The following is an 18,895-nucleotide window of genomic DNA, read 5'->3' on the forward strand; positions in this document are numbered from 1 at the left end:
TCAGAATAAAACCAAATGTGTCCAAATCAACGTAAAATGACGTTTAGAGGTCACAGTTGTCTTGATATACCTTTGCTTTGTTTTTAATGAGTTGCTCACGTTTACTGATGTAGGATTCACCTAAAATCAACTGAATAGAAAATGATTATAAAATGATCAAAATACCCTAAAAGAAAAATGTGTATTTTCTTTCTTTAATCTTTCATGAAAAATTGCTGCTTTTCTGTGTAAATGTAACGATAATACTCAAGACTGAAGATTAGCCTTAAGCTAACTCTTGTTGCATTTATGTTTAATATTGTACATGGTCCCTTTACAAATAAAATTAGTCAATATGAGACACAGTCTGGCTATCTGCTAAAAAGTATGGCTGTGAAAACAAAACAAAAAATGAATAATATAATATTAATAGCATAATGTGGCATTGAAGCAAAATACACATATTGTTATTTTCTAAGCTTTACATACTACTTTTGTACATTTTTCTGTACACTTATATATTTAGACACACTTTATGTAGGCTACTCACCATGTTCAACCTATTTTGATTTTTTTAATATCTTACATACTAGTTTAAAATATTGGAGCACAAAGCACATATTTTACTTTTGTATTTTTGAATTGTTCATACCTTATACTTCTTATTTTTATCTCTATAATTCTCTATGCTTTACATCAAAGCGACTGTAACAAACCACAATTTCCCCATGGGGACCACTGCAGTATTTCTGAGTCTGATTCTAAATAACTTGCCACAAAGTATATTATTCATGCACATCAGTATGCCATTACCTTTGCAGTACCCTCACTTACACTACTCTAAAGTTTTTTGCTCTATTACTTGCATATTAGACTGATATTATACATGTCTTTTGTGTGCATGCATATACATATACATACATCTCTATATCGATATATATCTATATATACACAGATTTGGGATGGTAACTTTTGTATTTTAAATGAATGGAAATAGGTTACAGATGACGAATTGATTGACTAACTGATTACTTTTTAGCAAATGTTTTAACCTAAGTCATAAAACTGAAAAAATGTCTGGAGATAGACCATGCCAAAAGAAGGCATTCCATTCTTTTTTTTCTCCTTTTTTTCCTGTATTGTTACAATGATATTGCCGAATTTGATCGGTTTAATCTAATTTATTTTTTTAATTCTAGTTTATGATATTTAAATATAATAATAATATATTTTTGTGTATGAGTGCATCATGGAGAAGGCTACAATTACATTTCAAAGTGAAATCCTGAGTTGTATAATGACAGTAAAGTTAAACCTTGAACTGTCAAGACTCATCAGTTAAATGAGACCTTTACTTTGAAAAGAAAAGCCGGACTACTGGTATCGTATTCCAGAGATCATGACGGCCGTGAACTCACCACCTCTGAAACTTGGGACTCTTGTTGATAGAAACTGGGTTAAATGTCGGTGTGTTTATGCGGAGTCACGGCCCTGACAGGCTCGGTGGCATTATAAAACTACTGTCAGGCTGTTTAGCAGCTCCGGTCGACTGTCAGCGGCTCTTTAACTTTCAGGTTGTCGGACTTTTCAGATACACAAATGGGTGAAAAGGAGGAAAAATGCCCCAATGGAGTCAGATATTACAGACTGTCAGAGATCGAGGAGCAGAACTCGTTCAAATCAACGTGGATCATCATCCATCACAAAGTCTACGATGTCACCAAATTTCTAGAAGAGGTGAGCACAGTTTATGTGTTGCGACAGTCAGCATGAGGAAATATCCCACACCAGGAACTTGCATAATATACAGAAAACACACTTAACTTGACTTAACATACGTATGTGGTTAGCTGTTGTAAAATTTGGCTTTTTTTTGGCTGAAGTCCGGTGGCACCAGTTGAGCAGACTGCAAACTGTTTTCTGTGCTCAGGTCAGCAGCACAGGGACCCCAGAAAGGCTCCTGGGGGAACCTCTAAAAAGCTCAAGCCAACATCCAACTATAAATTAATGTCAGCTGATTGTAGTATTGGGTATGAATGTGTAAAAGAGCCCAAAAGTAGTTAAGCAGGTTAGCATTACAGTACCAGTAGTATTAACTGTTAGCATTATTGAACAGAATTCAGATGTGGTTTAATACAGAGCCTGATTTATACCAGATTTTTATTTGAGTCCATACTAATCTGGATATTGGGGAGTTTAAAACTTTTCTTATTTTAAGAAATTAACATTGTCGCAATGTTCCCTTAAATCTGATGATAAAATAATAGTGACTAAGATATTAAGTGTGTGGATCATTTCATAGTGTAAAAAATTAACTTGCTGGGCTCTCTCATATAATTTAAATATCTTAAGCATTTATGTTCTTTGATTTGTTGTTACTTACCGGCTCACATAAACCTAGCCTATAAGGTAATATCAGTCGTTATATATTTGCCCCTGTTTGAATGAAAAGTTAAGACTTTTATTTTGTTGCTAATCTGTAGCCTATGTGGAAGACCTCAGGTGACATGAGTGTTTTTTATTTATTTAATTTTTTTGCATTATTTTGTGACTCCGCGAGGAATGTCCGCAGTCATTCGGGCTTTCATAGTCGAGCGCACTTCCGCGTTGTAGTTTCCTGTAAAAATGTCCGTGAAAAATCCTCGCGATGTGAAAAATACATGCCGAGCAGTCACTGGTGTGCGGAGCGGAGTCCGCGCGGTCGTAAAATCTGAGCTTTGCGCGCACAGGCCTTGCGGACGTCCGCTTTGAGTCCGCGCGGACCTCCGCGGAGTCCGTTCCGCCCGAGTATGTACGCCTTAACGCGCATGTCGCGGGGCGGTGAACAAACCAAACAACACAATGTCAGGAGAAATTGAAAAGATATGCCGTCTATGTAAAGTCAACTTGCTAATTAAAGGCCCGAACATACTCGGGCGGAACATACGCGGAACGGACTCCGCGGAGGTCCGCGCGGACTCAAAGCGGACGTCCGCAAGGCCTGTGCGCGCAAAGCTCAGATTTTACGACCGCGCGGACTCCGCTCCGCACACCAGTGACTGCTTGGCATGTATTTTTCACATCGCAGGGATTTTCACCGACATTTTTACAGGAAACTACAACGCGGAAGTGCGCTCGACTATGGAAACCCGAATGACTGCGGACATTCCTCGCGGAGTCTGCTCCGCTTACGCCCGAGTATGTTGGGGCCTTAAGGAGCCATTACATGTTTAAGAGTTTTATAAAGCTGCTCAAACGCCAAAGAGAGGCTATAAGTGAATGTTTCAGCGGCGACGCGTAATGAACCCCCCCCGGGCGATGACATTGTTCATCGGCGATTTCACTAGATGGCGATAGGACGATAGGATATGGACAAGATCGCCCAACTCTACCTAAAGGGGTTAAAAAGTAGGGCTGGGTATTAATACCTTTGAAGTGTCAACCTAAATTACTCAGTACCAAGTAGTATTGACATGTCTCCAGTCAAAAGACACCTGCATTCAATCCTGAATGTACCGGGGGTCTGGTAAAGTCAAGCTTGATGTATTTGACAGATTTAGCAGTTAAGCTTGCCTGGATCCCACAAAAACTTTTTAATTTATGGTTTTCCTAAAACTTCAATTAAAGCCAAGCCCCAATGAAATGCAGAGTCCCTTTCATTAACCGAGTGTGGCTACTCGTTTTGACAAAGAATCGTAGGTCTAAAGTGGAAGCTAGCTGTGGTTGCCATTGATTCGGTGAGGCAGTTAATGGTTATAAACATTCTTTGGATGTAAAACCTCTTAAAGCCCACTGGGCCATCTTGAGCCAAAGTTAGTGTTTTGATAGTAAATTAATCCAAGTTGTGAATATTGTTTTAAGAGTATAAAGAGAGGTGTTGTGTCAATAAGTCAAGTGCTTGTTACATTATGAGCTAACATTTCAGCACAAAATTATTTTACAGTGGGTGTAACAACATCTCTTTTTTTTGTCAGATAATATCAAATATTTTATTTTTCTGTAAGAAACAGCTTTAATGAGCTTAAAGTTTATGTGATGACAGGAAGTGCAAGTGAGGACTTTGTCAAGACAGCAGATTTCTCAAATACTAGACTAAAATTTAACGTTTTCTATTTATATGTAGTGATACATCATGTGTGTTGTAGAGCTGCAATGATTAGTTATTTGATTGATAAGTCGGTTGACAGAAAATATATTGGTAATTTCTGTAAAACTGTCATAATTGTTTGTCAATTGTAGCAGTAGAATCTGCTTGATCCAGCTTCTCAGATGTCAGTAAACTGAACATATTCTTGTATTTGGCTGTTGGTTGGACTGAAGAAGACATTTGAAAACTTCATCTTAGACCTTGGAGATTTTCTGAACTTTTGTAGACAAAACATTAATTGATTAATCAAGAAAATAATCTTAAGGGTAGGGAGGTTAGCAGGATAAAACTCAAGAGATCCATAATCATCTAAGAAGTTTTTCAAAAGAATGATGTAATGTTGTAGTTATTATGGAGAAACTTCCTAGTTTTTCCTAACTTTTTAAACCCAGATTCATATTCAGTCATTATTAATTTAAGAAGCTTCATTCCTAGTATTTGTTGAAATGTCCGCTGATCTATAGACAAATTTTACTGTTTTTTTTTCCTCAAGAAAACAAAATGACGAGGAAATTACAGCCGTCTGGAGTAAATCTTTATCTGATTACCTTGGCAGTTTGGACCTTTGACCGATCACTTTGTCAGAATGACTTGTTGTTTTCCTGCTGCTGGTTTAATGCTGTACATGGTTCAGGGTGTAGACGTGTTGTTGATCCCGTGTCCAGCCTGAATAGTCTCAGTTTACGTCTGAAAGTGTGAAAAGACACTGAGTGAATAATGATGTTTATGTTTATGTTGGAGGCATTTTCCTTGAGTTTTGAACTGTTTGTTGTCAGAGTCAGATCAGCTTGCAGCTCCTGGATCCGGAGTTAAAAGAGAGAGTTCAGATTTTCTAAAGTGGGGTTATGGTGCTTATCCATAGTCAGTATATGACCTACAGTAGACGTCAGTCAGCACGCCCCCAGTTTGGAGAAGTAGGCTGGAGTCCGACATGAAAGCTAAGCTGTCGTGGATGGGTCAGCAGCAAAATGTACACAGATCAGCCAAAATATTAAAACCACTGACAGGTGAAGTGAATAACTTTGATCCTTTTGTTCCAATGCATTGTTCTGCTAAGAAAGCTTTGGTTCTGGCATTCATGTGGATACCACCTGACATGTTCCACCCACTCAAACACCATTGCAGAACAAGGGCCCTATTTAGATGGTCTAAAGCAGACGGCGGAGGGCGTATAATCCATGTCACAAGTGTCATTGCTATTTAGATGCAGGCGCAGTTGTCATTTTCACACCCTGCGCCCTCGTCGTCTAACTAGCAAATGAACTTGCGCTTCTCTGGGTATGTTGGTCTAAAAATGAGTAGTGGTCAGGCGCAGTCATGGCGCGTTGCTAGTTAGATGACGTAAAAAGCAAATGCGCCAGTGACCAACAAAAATCTGGTCTAAAGTCAACAGCGCAGTATTGTGCTGTTAAACAAGTTAGTAATATGCGTCTCTAGGCGGGTGCACAACGCGCGTGCACTCTGCTCAGACACACACGGAGCAGCCACACATATGCAAAAGATAACAAATAAAATATGATTACAATGTGAAAGGTTATTATTGTGCACATTAAAATATTTATCAGAAACACGTCTTAATGGTCAGTCATTAATCAGAATGATCTAATCGCAGTAATAATGATCATCATAATTTGTTAAAATGACAAATGAAATTGTGAAATTATCTGACCAATCAATCGTTTTTGATTGAAAACCAAAGCCCACACATTGCATTTATTTTAACATGTTATACTAGGCTACATTATATAGGCTACTAGGCTACATTATATTATTATATTGTTATCTGAGTGTAGAGAGGACACACATGCAAATAAGAGGCAGAACACAGCTCTAGGAAACATGTGAAAACAATTAACAAACGTGGGTGGGGGAGAAAATGCTGAACAGATCCTAGCTGCAGGATCAGCACCTTGGGGAGCTCTGCGGCAGTCCTGACCGCTGTGCTCTGCTATATGATGAAAACAGGTTTGAATAATATTCCACGGATATTTAGTAAGATCTTTCTTGTATTAGTGATCCCACGCCTGCTTTACCTCAGGGAGCTTGGGTGCCTGTCTGCTGTCCCCGTAGATCTGGTTCTGACGGGCCTTCACCTCCCACACAAGGAGATCAGTCTCCTCAGCTGTAAAACGCTCACTCTTTGCAGTTGGTAGGTCCACCATCTAACTAGCTCTCCACCATGCGCTCCAATCGCGCCTCTTTTAAAGGGAATGAGAGGTGACACTCTGATTGGCTTCTTGAATGATACGCCCAAAACACACCCATGACTAATTCACAGATTAAGTCCAACCCTTTTAGACTCTCCGCCATGGCGCACAGTCTAAAAACGCGCTGTCTAACTAGCAAGTGACTGGGACACGCCCATGCGCCGCACGCCTGGTGCTTTGCGTTTCAGACCATCTAAATAGGGCCCCAAGTGTTGGTGGCAGATCCATTTAGTTCAGTAGGTTATGAGGTGGGTTAACGGCACGTGCCACAGATGCTCATTCAGACTGGGATCTGGGGAATTTGGAGGCCAGGTTGACACTTTGAGGTCTTTGTTAAAAGCTCCAAATATAAAAGAAACAGTGCAAGGTGGGCCCAGTGCACGACAGCTGTTGCAAGGTACATTGTTAAGGAGATGGTGTCATATCACACAGTTGATAAAGCAAGTTTTAAAGACCTGCTACAAACTTTCGACAAACAGTACGAGCTGCCGTCCCGTAAATATTTCACCAAGACCGCCATTCCCGAGCTGTACAACGCAACAAGGGAACGCATCTCAAAGGATTTGAAAGTGGTTGACTTCGTCGCTTTCACCACAGACATGTGGTCAAGTGTGAACATGACCCCCTACATGTCTGTGACCGCGCATTATATTTCTGAGGACTGGAAACTGGAGGCGAAATGTCTCGAAACAACTTTCATCCCGGAGAACCATACTGCTGCGGTACTGGCTGAGGGGCTGAGGGAGGCTATCCATAATTGGGATATAGAAGAGAGTAAAATCTCTTGCATCACCACTGACAACGGAGCTAATATTGTTGCGGCCGTTTGAGAGCTCAAATGGCCATGGCTGAACTGCTTCGGGCACAATCTGAATGTGGCAGTCAATTATGCAATACAGAAGGAAAAAACAAAAACTGATCGGGCTTTAGGTGTCTGCCACGCTATTAATGGCGCTTTCTCTCACAGCTGGCAAAGACGAAGAGAGCTCTGCAAGGTGCAGGAGGAGATGAATCTACCTCAACACATGCTGATAACGGTATGTCAACTATCTTAATTTACTGGCTTAATAATTGTCTTGTAGCCCACACATTAATGTAATTTAAAATAAAATAGATGTGAAGAATGTCAGTCATAGACTGTTAGAAATAATCTGAATTGTCGCTGCAGATATCTAGGCCAGACCACCTGTAGGTTACCTATAAATTAATTACTAATGGTAATATAATTAATACTCATTATAATAACAATAATAATAATTAATATCATTATTCTTATTATTATAGGATTGTGCAACTTGTTGGGGATCGACATATGCCATGGTACAAAGAATCCTCGAACAGCTCCCTGCTATCAAAAGGGTCTTTGCTGATGACCAGAGCCGTCGCAAGCATTACTTGGCAGGACACTGCTGTCCTAGAGGCTGTCAAGGATGGGTTGAAGCCTGTCGCAGAATTTACTGACATTTTATCTGCTGAGAACTATGTGACAGTCTCATCTCTGCTGCCCATGCTGCATCTTATGATGGATATCCTGAAGGAGGAGGACAGTGATGTAGAGATGGTCAAAGAACTGAAAAGGAGGATCCTGGAGAAAGTGGACTCAAAATATGCGGAATCAACCCTTCAGTGGATGCGCAAAGCCACCCTCCTTGACCCACGCTATAAGGGGGACCACATCAATGCCCCGGCCCTTGATGTGATCAAAAGTGAGCTTGAGGATGAGATGGTGGCGTATTGGAAAGCCAAAACTAAGCCATCTGTACGCATCAGAGTGGAGGAAGAGGAGGAAGAAGAAGCAGCAGCAGCTACTGAGAAGCAGTCAGCTAAGAGGACCAAAACACTGGGCAGTCTTCTGGGAAGGACGAAGCAGCCTATGGCCACAATCCCTGCAGAGCAGCGAGCTAATTCTGAAATGACATCCTACTTGCAAGAGGAAGTCATTAATGGTGATGACAAACCACTGGGATGGTGGAGTGCCAACAGCAACAACAGTCGCTTTCCTTTGCTGGTAAACATGGCTAGAAAATACCTGTGTGTCACTGCTACCAGCACCCCATCAGAGCGTGTGTTCAGTGTTGCTGGCAACATTGTTACTCCCCAACGCAACATTCTCAAACCAGAGAAAGTAAACCAGCTGGTTTTCTTAGCCAAAAATCTTTAGGCATACACATGTCTGCCTAAAGGTAGACTCTAGGTATAACTCCAGTATATTAAGCTTACAAATTTGAGTTCATATTGTTTCTGGCTGTGTTTATTTTAATATATATTTATTTTTATTTTAACTTTATTTTGTTATTGTATATTATTCATTTTATTTATAAAACAACAAGGCTACTTATCTGTGGACATTGAACAGTTTTTGGAGTAGGACTGAAGGCTGCTAGTATGTAAACTGAGGTTTTCATTTTTGATTTTTGTTTATTAAGGCCTATTAGGTTATTTATTATTCTTTGTTCAGGTTATGGTTGACCTGGCATCACAGCCTGTCTATTTTATTTACAAAAAGGACATAATTTATTTCTATAGCCCTCCAGCAGGCTGAAGACAAAATATGTTTTCTGTTGTCTGCTGACATTATTTCATTGCACTTTAACAACAATGAATAATTGAATGGCCTAGTTTATGTGCCACATTTTCTTTTACACAAGTTATTGTTTTTTATGTGCCATATTTTTACACAAGTTGTTGTTTTTTAAGCCAGTGTTTGCAATAAAACTATTTTTGACTTTCACCATTGACTGATTATTGTGCAGTGTTTGGGCCTATTGATGGTATTGTCTCTACTCCAAATAACCAATTATCTATTAGGCTAAATAATTATGTATTAGCCATACATAAGGCTAACTTTTAGGTTGTTGTTATTGTCATTATTAACAATATAAAACAGTAAAATAATCAGTTGAGCGACTGTAAAACAGCTGGCTATGAAGATATTATTGCTTAAATTGACCATAAGATGGCACTCTAATATCACAATTTGTGATGTAACGTCACAATTTGCGATGCTACACAGAAGTAGGAAAGTCCTCCTTCTTCCTTGTAGAGCCTGCCCTGCGTGTCTGAAACGTTCACTTATAGCCTCTCTTTGGCGTTTGAGCAGCTTTATAAAACTCTTGAACATGTAATGGCTCCTTAATTAGCAAGTTGACTTTACACAGACGGCATATCTTTTCAATTTCTCCTGACATTGTGTTGTTTGGTTTGTTCACCGCTCCGTGACATGCGCGTTAGTGTCGAGCGGGCGGAGGCGTTGATCTCCCCCCCTCCCCCCACCCTCCTCTCTCTCATTAAGCAGCCTTCCTCTGTCTCCTCTCACTCAGTCTCGTTCAGCCTCGATTTCGTCAGCATGCGCCACACACGCGCTGTCTCCCCCCCACACCTCGCGATTGCATCGTCATTTAAAAAAAAAGACATCGTGAAACAACCCTTCCATCGCCAATCGCCCATCGGCACAACCCTAGTGTGTAGCCTAAATAACCATCGACATACTGCACATTACGCACAGACAAACAGCTGCTCGCACAGCAGCGCAGCACGGCACTCATGCTGAGCTTGTGTTGCGTTCAGGCATTGTCACTAAATAACAACTTCCAACACTTAAATAGGTCATAGCACAAAACAGCAGCATGTCAAGTGACTTTTTACTTTTATTATATTCAATAGAATTGTATTTTCCTAAATCTTGAGACACCTCATATGTAAGCTAGACAGACATTTCACCTGCTCATTACTGTGCACACATGTACTGTATGTACTTAGTCCTAAAGAGCCCTTCTGGTGCCAGTAGATACATAGAAACATCCCAGCAGGCTGTGCTTTGCAAGCATACAAAAAAGTTTCACGCATGTGAAAATTATTTTTCATGCGTGTGCTTCACCTCCGCTGCTACAACTCCATCCTAGGGGAAACACTGCTGTGTGCGTTTTGTGCAACAGGTGGATGTGGTAGTCTACTGGTAGAGTAGAGAGAGAGCTAAGTAACGTTGAAGCAGAGTAGAGCAGGGCAGAGAGATGGAAGCAAAATATATTAAACCCGGTGTTAATACAGCAGAACTGGAGAGAAGGGTGAAAAATAAATAGAGGTGGGCAAGGCTCAAGTAGGGCGCAAAATTATAGACGGAGAACAATTGACAAATTTTCACTTTAAGCCCTGACACTGTCATATTTGTAGGAATTAAGCTACAATACATGACATATGTTGTTTTAATTAATAAATACAGTGTGAATAAAGATTACATGACATAAACATAACTGCACTCTTTGTTAATTGATAGCCGCTTAAATTAAACAATTTTTTTAGGGCAAGTAAAAACTGACTTTGGGCAAGTAGATCTCTGACCAACTTGCCCGACCGGGCAAGTGAAAAAAACCTTAGCGTTGAACCCTGCCCACCTAAAAAAAGTCACTTTCAGTTTCAGTGTATGCTGTATTTAGAATATGTTCACTGCTTTCCCGTGCTGTCAGACAGCGATTTCCAACAGGAAAAATGAAGCTGTTACATCGTTCTCTTCAAAAGCAGACTCTACTGTAAATGTATTAGGTTGATCTGTTCTGTACAACATCTATTACACCTCTGTCCGTCCTGGAAGAGGGATCCCTCCTCAGTTGCTCTTCCTGAGGTTTCTACCATTTCTTTTTCTCATTAAAGGGTTTTTGGGGGGGAGTTTTTCCTTATCTGCTGCGAGGGTACTAAGGACAGAGGGATGTCGTATGCTGTAAAGACCTGTGAGGCAAATTGTGATATTTGGCTTTATAAATAAAATTGAATGTATTGAATTGAAAAACAGTGATTTAACATTGCTGAACACAGGAGCTGCTGGTCTACTGCTGCCTCGATCGGTTAGCTAGTTTGTGTTATTGTGTGACTTTGGTGTTTAAAGGGTTAGTTCAGATTCACCAAAGTCACAAAATAACAAGCAATCTATCTGTTCAAAGCAGCAGTATATGAGCAGCTCCTGTGTTCAGGTGGCTTAAATTGCAGTTTTTGTCAGTGAAGTCTGGTGGCTTTAATGAGAGCATTGATGAACAGGCTGTCTGACGACAAAGTAAAACAGTGGAAATACTATAAATATAGCATACTCTGAAACTGACATTGATTTTTTTAGTTGGTCAAAATGTGTTTTGCTGCCCCATCCACAGCAGCAGATTGCTTAGTTTCCATGTTGGACCCCAGCCTGCTTCTCTAAGTTTTAGGCATGCAGACTCACATCTACTTTATGTAATACACTGACTATGGTTAAGTACCCATACAACCTCACTTCAAAACATCCAAACCATCGTTTTAATGGTTCTGTTGAGGACACACACCTGTATGTGTGTGTGCTGCCTTTGTTAAAGCTCTGGCCTCGCATTGTTGGTAAATCAGTGCAGCACATTTTTATGAAGTTGAATAATTTGGTATCAATGCACAAATAACATTTTATTTAAAAAAAATTGGATTTTAGAGGTTACTGATAAAACAGCACGTCTGGAGAATTTTATCTCATCAACAAATCTCATGTTTGGACCCAAACTGACAGTAAATGTATCCACTGACAGGTACAGGTATCTACTTCTCCATTGTTGTTAAAAACACATCAACACTGTTGTTGCTTCATCACCATGAACACACACACATGTACTAGTTTATTCACACTCAAACTCAATATTTGTGTTTTTTAAGTCTGTGAGCTACAGACAGGAAGTCAGACAGTGTTGAGAAACAAACAAACAAACACATTGATGGTTTTGTTTTGTTTTTTTTAATGGGGTTTGTTGAGAGTAAGAAAAAAAACAGAATAACACCAGCTTTATCTTTGAGGCTAAAATTGTGGCTCTCATGGTATCAAGTGATATGCTTGATTTTTTATCAAACTATATTTGATAATTCTTCATTTTTGAAAACAGCCTTCGTGTTTGTGGTTATCAGTGTAATTTAATCTCTGGAACCAAATAATTTTACCATGCAGGATGACATCTCACATTGTCATCTTGTTGTGTCAGGGTAGAACATGACTAGTTATATTTTGGATAGTTTACCTATGGTCATGAGCTCTGGGTAGTGACCGAAAGAATGAGATCGCGGATACAAGCGGCCAAAATAAGTTTCCTTTGTGGGGTGGCTGGGCTCAGCCTTAGAGATAGGGTAAGGAGCTTGGACATCCGGAGGGAGCTCAGAGTAGAGTTCCTGCTCCTTTGCATCTAAAGGAGTCAGTTGAGGTGGTTTGGACATCTGATCAGGATACCTCCTGGGCGCCTCCCGCTGGAGATATTTCAGGCACATCACACTGGTAGTAGGGCTGGGCGGTATGACCTAAAATTTATATCACGGTATAAATCGAATCCCTTCACGGTAACGGTATATATCGCGGTATAAATTTAAGTATAAAAGTTGTAATGGAAGTGTTTCTGAATGGGTTTTGTAGTCCCTTAGCAAAGCTAAATTGATAAAAAAAAAACAAAAGCAAAGATATAATGTATTTTTTAGAGCATTTATTGTGCAGAATGCAGATCTCAAAACTCAAAATTAAAACCCAGTACTCTATGGTGCAAAATGTCCCTTAGGATCTATATCAAAAGGTAATTTCCTTCTTTTAGCAAAATCCTAAATGACTGAGTTGTGTTTTTTCCACCTGGACCTTTATGCTCTGCCATTTCTCCTCTAATCATCAAGCTGTAACCTATGACAGGCTGCTATGATACCACAACTATCACACATTCACATATGGAGTTTTTTGTGGAGCCCCTAGCGTCACATAGGTTTACATTACCAAAGGTTTATGACAAACCCTCTTGCTGAAAACCAACTCCCGTGTGCGCACGGCGAGAGAGGAGAGGGAGAGACGCTGTGCTGCTGCCAGAGGAGACACTGAATGAGTTCCCTCTGAGCGGTAAGTCGCTAAAAGAGTCTGAGAAGTCCGGGGCTGTTCATAAGACATTAACTCACTCACTCACAAGTTCTCCAGCAACACATGTTGCACGTGCTACGCTAAATCACGGACGTGAACCAGCTCCTCTTGCTCCGCTGTCTCTGTGCTCGCAGCCATTTTCACACTGAGGCAGGTGCGATGACGTCATCGACGATAGGACGGTAGAGCGCAAATCTCTACTGTGGGCCAAATTTATATCATTTCTACCGTCTACCGCATATACCGTGCTGCCCTACTGGTAGGATGTCCCGGGGCAGACCCAGAACATGCTGGAGGGATTACATAACTCATCTGGCCTGGGAACACCTTGGGGTTCCCTAGGAGGAGCCGGAAAGCGTTGCTGAGTAGAGGGACGTCTGCTGCCCCCACGATCCGGCCTCGGATAAGTGGATGTGGATGGATGGTTGGATGGTTGGATGGATGGATGGATGGATGGATAGTTGAAACTTGATTCCAAGAAAGTTGTGAAGCTGTGTAAAATGTAAATAAAAATAGAATGCAATAATTTGCAAATCTTTTCGACACATAGTTAGTTGAATACAGAACAAAGACAAGATCATTATTTATTAGCCAAACATGCTGATTATAGCTTCATGAAGGTTTTATCAACCAAATGATTCACTGATTGATGTGGACCTTGAACAGGCAGAAACAAGGGATGCACCGATTTATATTTAAATAAGTTGTCATTCACCATTGGCAGTGGCCGATGTGTTTCTGTTGTGTGAAGTTAGTTTTGTGCAGGCTAAAAAGCAGGGCTCCAGACTAACAGTGTTCTGTCATCCCAGGGAGCAATTTTGTTTTTTCGAGGATAGCGAAGGCATGACCCGCCTTACTCTGCATCTGATTGGCTTGCCCTGACATTCTTACCCTAACCCTCACCAATGCCAGTCCTCTTGCCTAAACCTAACCAATCCAAGCAACAAAGGCAAGAGTACAGGCAATCTAGTTGACTGCTGACTGAAGTTGCATCAGGCCCCCAGGAAGTGCACCAGGCCTTGAAGCCATTTTTATTAGTGGCCAAACATTGGTACTCCACTTCCTGGGGTCTGTCACATGATGCTGTGGAGCCCAAAATACTTTTTTTCCCATAGACTTACATTGGAAAAGAGACATCTATAAATCAGTGGATACATTTTTTTAATGTTGCAATCCAAATTACTCGTTCCACTATCAAGATTTAATTCATTCAGTCTGATAACATTTGTAAACTCTAAAATAGCTCATGATTAAATTACTTTATCCCCATTCAATTTAGCAGAGTGCTAAACCAGAAGTCAGCTGCTTGGGCACACTCAGCCATGGTTGGCCATGCCCAGTGGCTGTAAGTCTCTAGTGTGCCTGCTCTATGGGCCCAATAATGAAGAAGCAGTGGAAATTGTCCGGGTAATTCCAATTTCTTTGTTCCCCTGAGCAAAAAGGGGGAATAAATAACAACAAAAACAAAATATCTATCAGAAAGCTAATTATGACAGAGTGCAAATATGCTGCAGTGTTTCCAATATTAACTTTTCCAGGAAATGAAGAACATGATGTATAATAATAACTAGATACTGAACCCAAAGATGGCGCCTATACAGTCCAATGGAATTGCTCGCCAGGGTCCCCTTCCGCGGTATGTGGCCCACTGAATATGCGCAGCATTGTTTCTACTGCTGGCCCCGCCCACAAGTTCCCACTTGGCTCATAGACTTTACATTGTGATGATGTCTCTGATTTTTAAATGGCTTTTCTTGGTTTGAGGAAAGTTTTACAAATATAAAACCTCCATGGACTAAAAATTCAGGATAGAGGTAGTCATAATTGACCTTGTTTGCAGTTGAAGGTGTCCTGTCAACAGTTTTACATCTTTATAATTGTGATCTATTGAGAAAATGCTTTCTGGGCCCGGGGATTTTTTTGCTGCAAATTGGAAGCAAACCTGAGCTGTTTCTCTGATGAAAAACAGAAATTGTAATTTCCTGAACTGACAGCTGAATGAGAAATAAATGCATCACAGTTTGTGTGTTTATTTTTTATCTCAGCACCCTGGAGGAGAGGAGGTGCTGAGGGAGCAGGCGGGAGGAGACGCCACCGAGAGCTTTGAGGATGTCGGACACTCCACTGACGCCAGAGAGATGTCTGAAAGCATGGTGATCGGAGAGCTGCATCCGGTCAGTGTCTGCTGTGTGAATGGAACTGCTCTGGGAGCTGTAGCAACACTCTTAATTATGTAATGATGTAATGCAGCTGAGGATGTCATGTGACATAACTGTCTGTCTGTCTGTCTGTCTATCTGCAGGATGACAGAGACAAGATTGCCACACATGAGGTAATGTAATGTCATCAGGGTTACCTCAGTTCGGTCTCAAAGACTACAGATGTGTAACAGAAATGTTTCATGACAAACTGGAGGTGTGGAGAATAAAAATGGCTATCCAGTTGCATTATGGGAAATGTAGAATGCAGTGTTTTTGGAGCTAAGCTAAAAAAAATCAGGGTATCAGCTCTTTTGCTACACAGATTTTTAACAGTCTTTTTTCAAATGTGTCACGCCTTAATGTGCAATAATGCAATATTGTGCAGTATTAATTTACAGCAGCATGTCTGTTGAACATCAGTTTCTTTGCATCTCTGACTCCTGGTTGTATAATGTGTGTAGTTGTTACTTTTTGTGGTACTATCTCTTCTGATTAATGAGAATTGTATTGTAGCTAATAAATCATTTACAAGTGTATTTTCTGGTATGCTTGCTGCGTCAGAGTGGTTGTGCATTAATTCTTATGATTTTTCCCTCGTGTATGAAATGTGTTTTATGGAAATGTTTTCTTTGTTTTGATGTTGTCTGTGGTTTGTGTTTTACAGGAAACACCAGTGACCACTTTGAAGGACGAGCCCAGGTACACACACACTCACAATCACAGACCAAAGCTGTGTTCAGGCAGAAAAATGAATTAAATTTGACTTGTGGCAGTTGCATATACAGCTATTGGAAAGACACAGCGTGAGAGTGATTACAGCCAAAAAACTATTTACCATCCAATTTCAGGGATTCTCCCTCTTCACCCCACAGATCTCAATCTGACTGGGTTTTAAGCTGAGTTAGTTAGTTAGTTAGTTAGTTGGTTGGTTGGTTAGTGGAATAACTGGTGAGTGAGTTAGAGAGTTAGGTATATATTTAACTAGCTGCCTTTCTCTTGCAGTTGGTGGTTTATTTGGTTGGTTTGTTTGTGAGTCACAGATAAATTTAACTAGCTGTCTTTGTCTTGCAGTTCATGGACTAACTGGGTGATTCCTGCTCTGGTTGCGGTCATCATCACGCTGATATACCGCATCCTCACCACAGAGAGAGAGTGACATCAGTCATGCAGTTGTGATGTCATCAAAAGGCACTACAGTCAAATTTCCCAACTCCTAATCGACAGCTGGAGCAGCCAGTGGCAGCGTAGAATGACCAACCACAGGGAACCAACAATCAGCTGATGAATGGATTAAAAGTATCTGTTCTGGGATCAATAACTCTACGCTGACTCGCAGTACCATGATACCCAAGTTTCATTTCATGTTGTTTAACCAACCAATCACATGGCATTATGCTAATGAAGTCATTTATGTTGTTGATGTTTTGTGAAATTTCTCTAATGTGAAATCTTGTAGAAATGCAGTGAACGTATAATTTGTTGTATCTTTTATATATTTGTAACTGAATGTAAATGAGTTTAGAAATATGCAATCAACAGCTAACATCATCAGCATCATGGTGTCATCATCAGATGACAGTCATGTGACTGTACTCAGATCCTTTATGTAGGATATCATAACGTGAAACACAGATGATCTCCCAAAGAATATGTATGAAGTTATGACTCTGCAGATGCCTTTTGGATTTGTTTATTTTAAACTATTATAGAACTTATTTTAGATCTCCAAATTACTGCTTTTCATAGTTTGCTTAAAGCTTTGATTTGTTCCAAATTTGTCAAAGTCTCAACTTTCTTGGACTCTGCAGCGAAGCTGTTTCTAGTAGAGGAAACCAAACATTTCTCAGACTGTCACAGTTGATTTTTTTACACCAAATTATCCTCCTATTAATTTTGATAATGACCAGAAACTGATCAGCTGTGTGGCACTCTTAACATCATCGCCGACCTTCATTTCTAAACACTGAGGTCAGTATGTTCTGACCTCTATGACCACAGGGTGTGAGTTCTCAAGGAAAAAAGCAATTGGAAGAAAACCTGTACCCCTAACATTTGTTTTCTGTCACAACTGTTGTCTCAAAAGAATATAATGGAAGTCAAGGTAGATTTTATTCTTATACTCGTCTACAGGGAAATTAAATTGTATACGATAAAAACAAATGGGTGCAAAAGACCCCAAGACTATAAAGATAGTTATTTTTGAACAAAGTGTATTTCCCAAATTTTTCTTTATACAATTTTGACAATTCACTGCATAGGCAAGTTTTGACTTACAGATATTACCCCTCCCTCTACCCATGATAACATTCAGAGGGTATACAACTTCAACTGTGCAGGAAAAAAGGGAACATAAATAATAATAATAAATACTCCAGTTGGCCACCAATATTAAATATAATTTTTGATTTAACTTAGATTGTGACATCTGGTGACCAAAATTCAATGTACAACATCTGATGCCAATGTTTTTCCAGCAGCATTTTGGCCCCTGAACATGGGTGTTTTTAAGCAACCTTTCTCTGTTTTTCCAGCAGGGATTATGCCACAAAAACTGTCTGCTTTTCACTAAGTCATTGCTGCATTTCTTTTTTTAGCTGAAATATTGCTGTGTTTACTTCTGGTTTAGTGCCATGAAAAGCGGTGTGTTTATTTATTTATTTTTTTGTACCAGGACATCACTGCTTTTCTGCTGTGATAGTGCCATGAAAAGCATTTGTTTTTTTTTGTTTTTGTTTTTTTACCAAGACACTGCTGCAACCTTTCTGTTTTTCCAGCGGGATTGTGCCACAAAAACTGTCTGCTTTTCACTAAGACATTGCAGCATTTCTTTTTTATTGTTGGCATCAGATGTTGTAAATACATGTTGCTTTTCACCAAGACATCACTGCTTTTCCTGCCATGAAAAGCATTGTTTTATACCAGGACATTGCTGCATTTACTGCCGGTATAGTGCCATGAAAAGCGTTGTTTTCTTTAATCTAAAATATTGCTGTGTTTTCTGCCAGGATAGTGCCACAAAAAGTGGTTGTTTTTACTGAGACACTGCTGTATTACCAGCAGGGATTATGCCACCAAAACCTGGTATTTTAGCTCAGACATGATCTTTTACTAACCATAACCACACATTAACCACAGTGTTAAGTTTCAGTGTATCTGCTACATAATAATGTACAAATGTAACAAATCAGCGGTTTGCAGAAAGGCACAATGCCAACATTTATTGTGGTCACTGGGTTGGAAAACAAGACTAAGAGTGAGCCATCAGTGCGCTTACTGTTTGTTTTTGGGTCAACTTTTGGACTCTGCAGTGGTGAAGTGAACTGCAGGAGTCAGACTGAAGCAGCTCTGATATTTACAGTGAAGCAGGATGTAATTATGAGGTGCAGGTTTTAAATGTGAAACCTGCCTTTGAAACAAGGCGCTCTGCAGAATGCGCAACTAACAGTTCAGTGTGGTGAACATGCAGTAGAGGACCAGTTGAGGTCGCTTGGTAAGA

The 18,895-nt window shown here is 40.1% G+C and overlaps 1 protein-coding gene across 1 annotated transcript; it reads left to right on the top strand.

Annotated features, from left to right (window-relative positions):
- Positions 1 to 1,436: 1,436 nt before the first annotated feature.
- cyb5a (cytochrome b5 type A (microsomal)) lies at positions 1,437 to 17,173 on the top strand. Its single transcript, XM_033639189.2, has 5 exons — positions 1,437 to 1,716; positions 15,244 to 15,372; positions 15,501 to 15,530; positions 16,064 to 16,098; positions 16,471 to 17,173. The coding sequence occupies exons 1-5, from the start codon at positions 1,579 to 1,581 to the stop codon at positions 16,553 to 16,555; spliced, it is 417 nt and encodes a 138-aa protein (XP_033495080.2). The 5' UTR covers positions 1,437 to 1,578; the 3' UTR covers positions 16,556 to 17,173.
- The last annotated feature ends 1,722 nt before the right edge of the window (positions 17,174 to 18,895 follow it).

The sequence above is a fragment of the Epinephelus lanceolatus genome, chromosome 20 (genome assembly GCF_041903045.1).
Source record: "Epinephelus lanceolatus isolate andai-2023 chromosome 20, ASM4190304v1, whole genome shotgun sequence".
NCBI lineage: Eukaryota > Metazoa > Chordata > Actinopteri > Perciformes > Serranidae > Epinephelus > Epinephelus lanceolatus.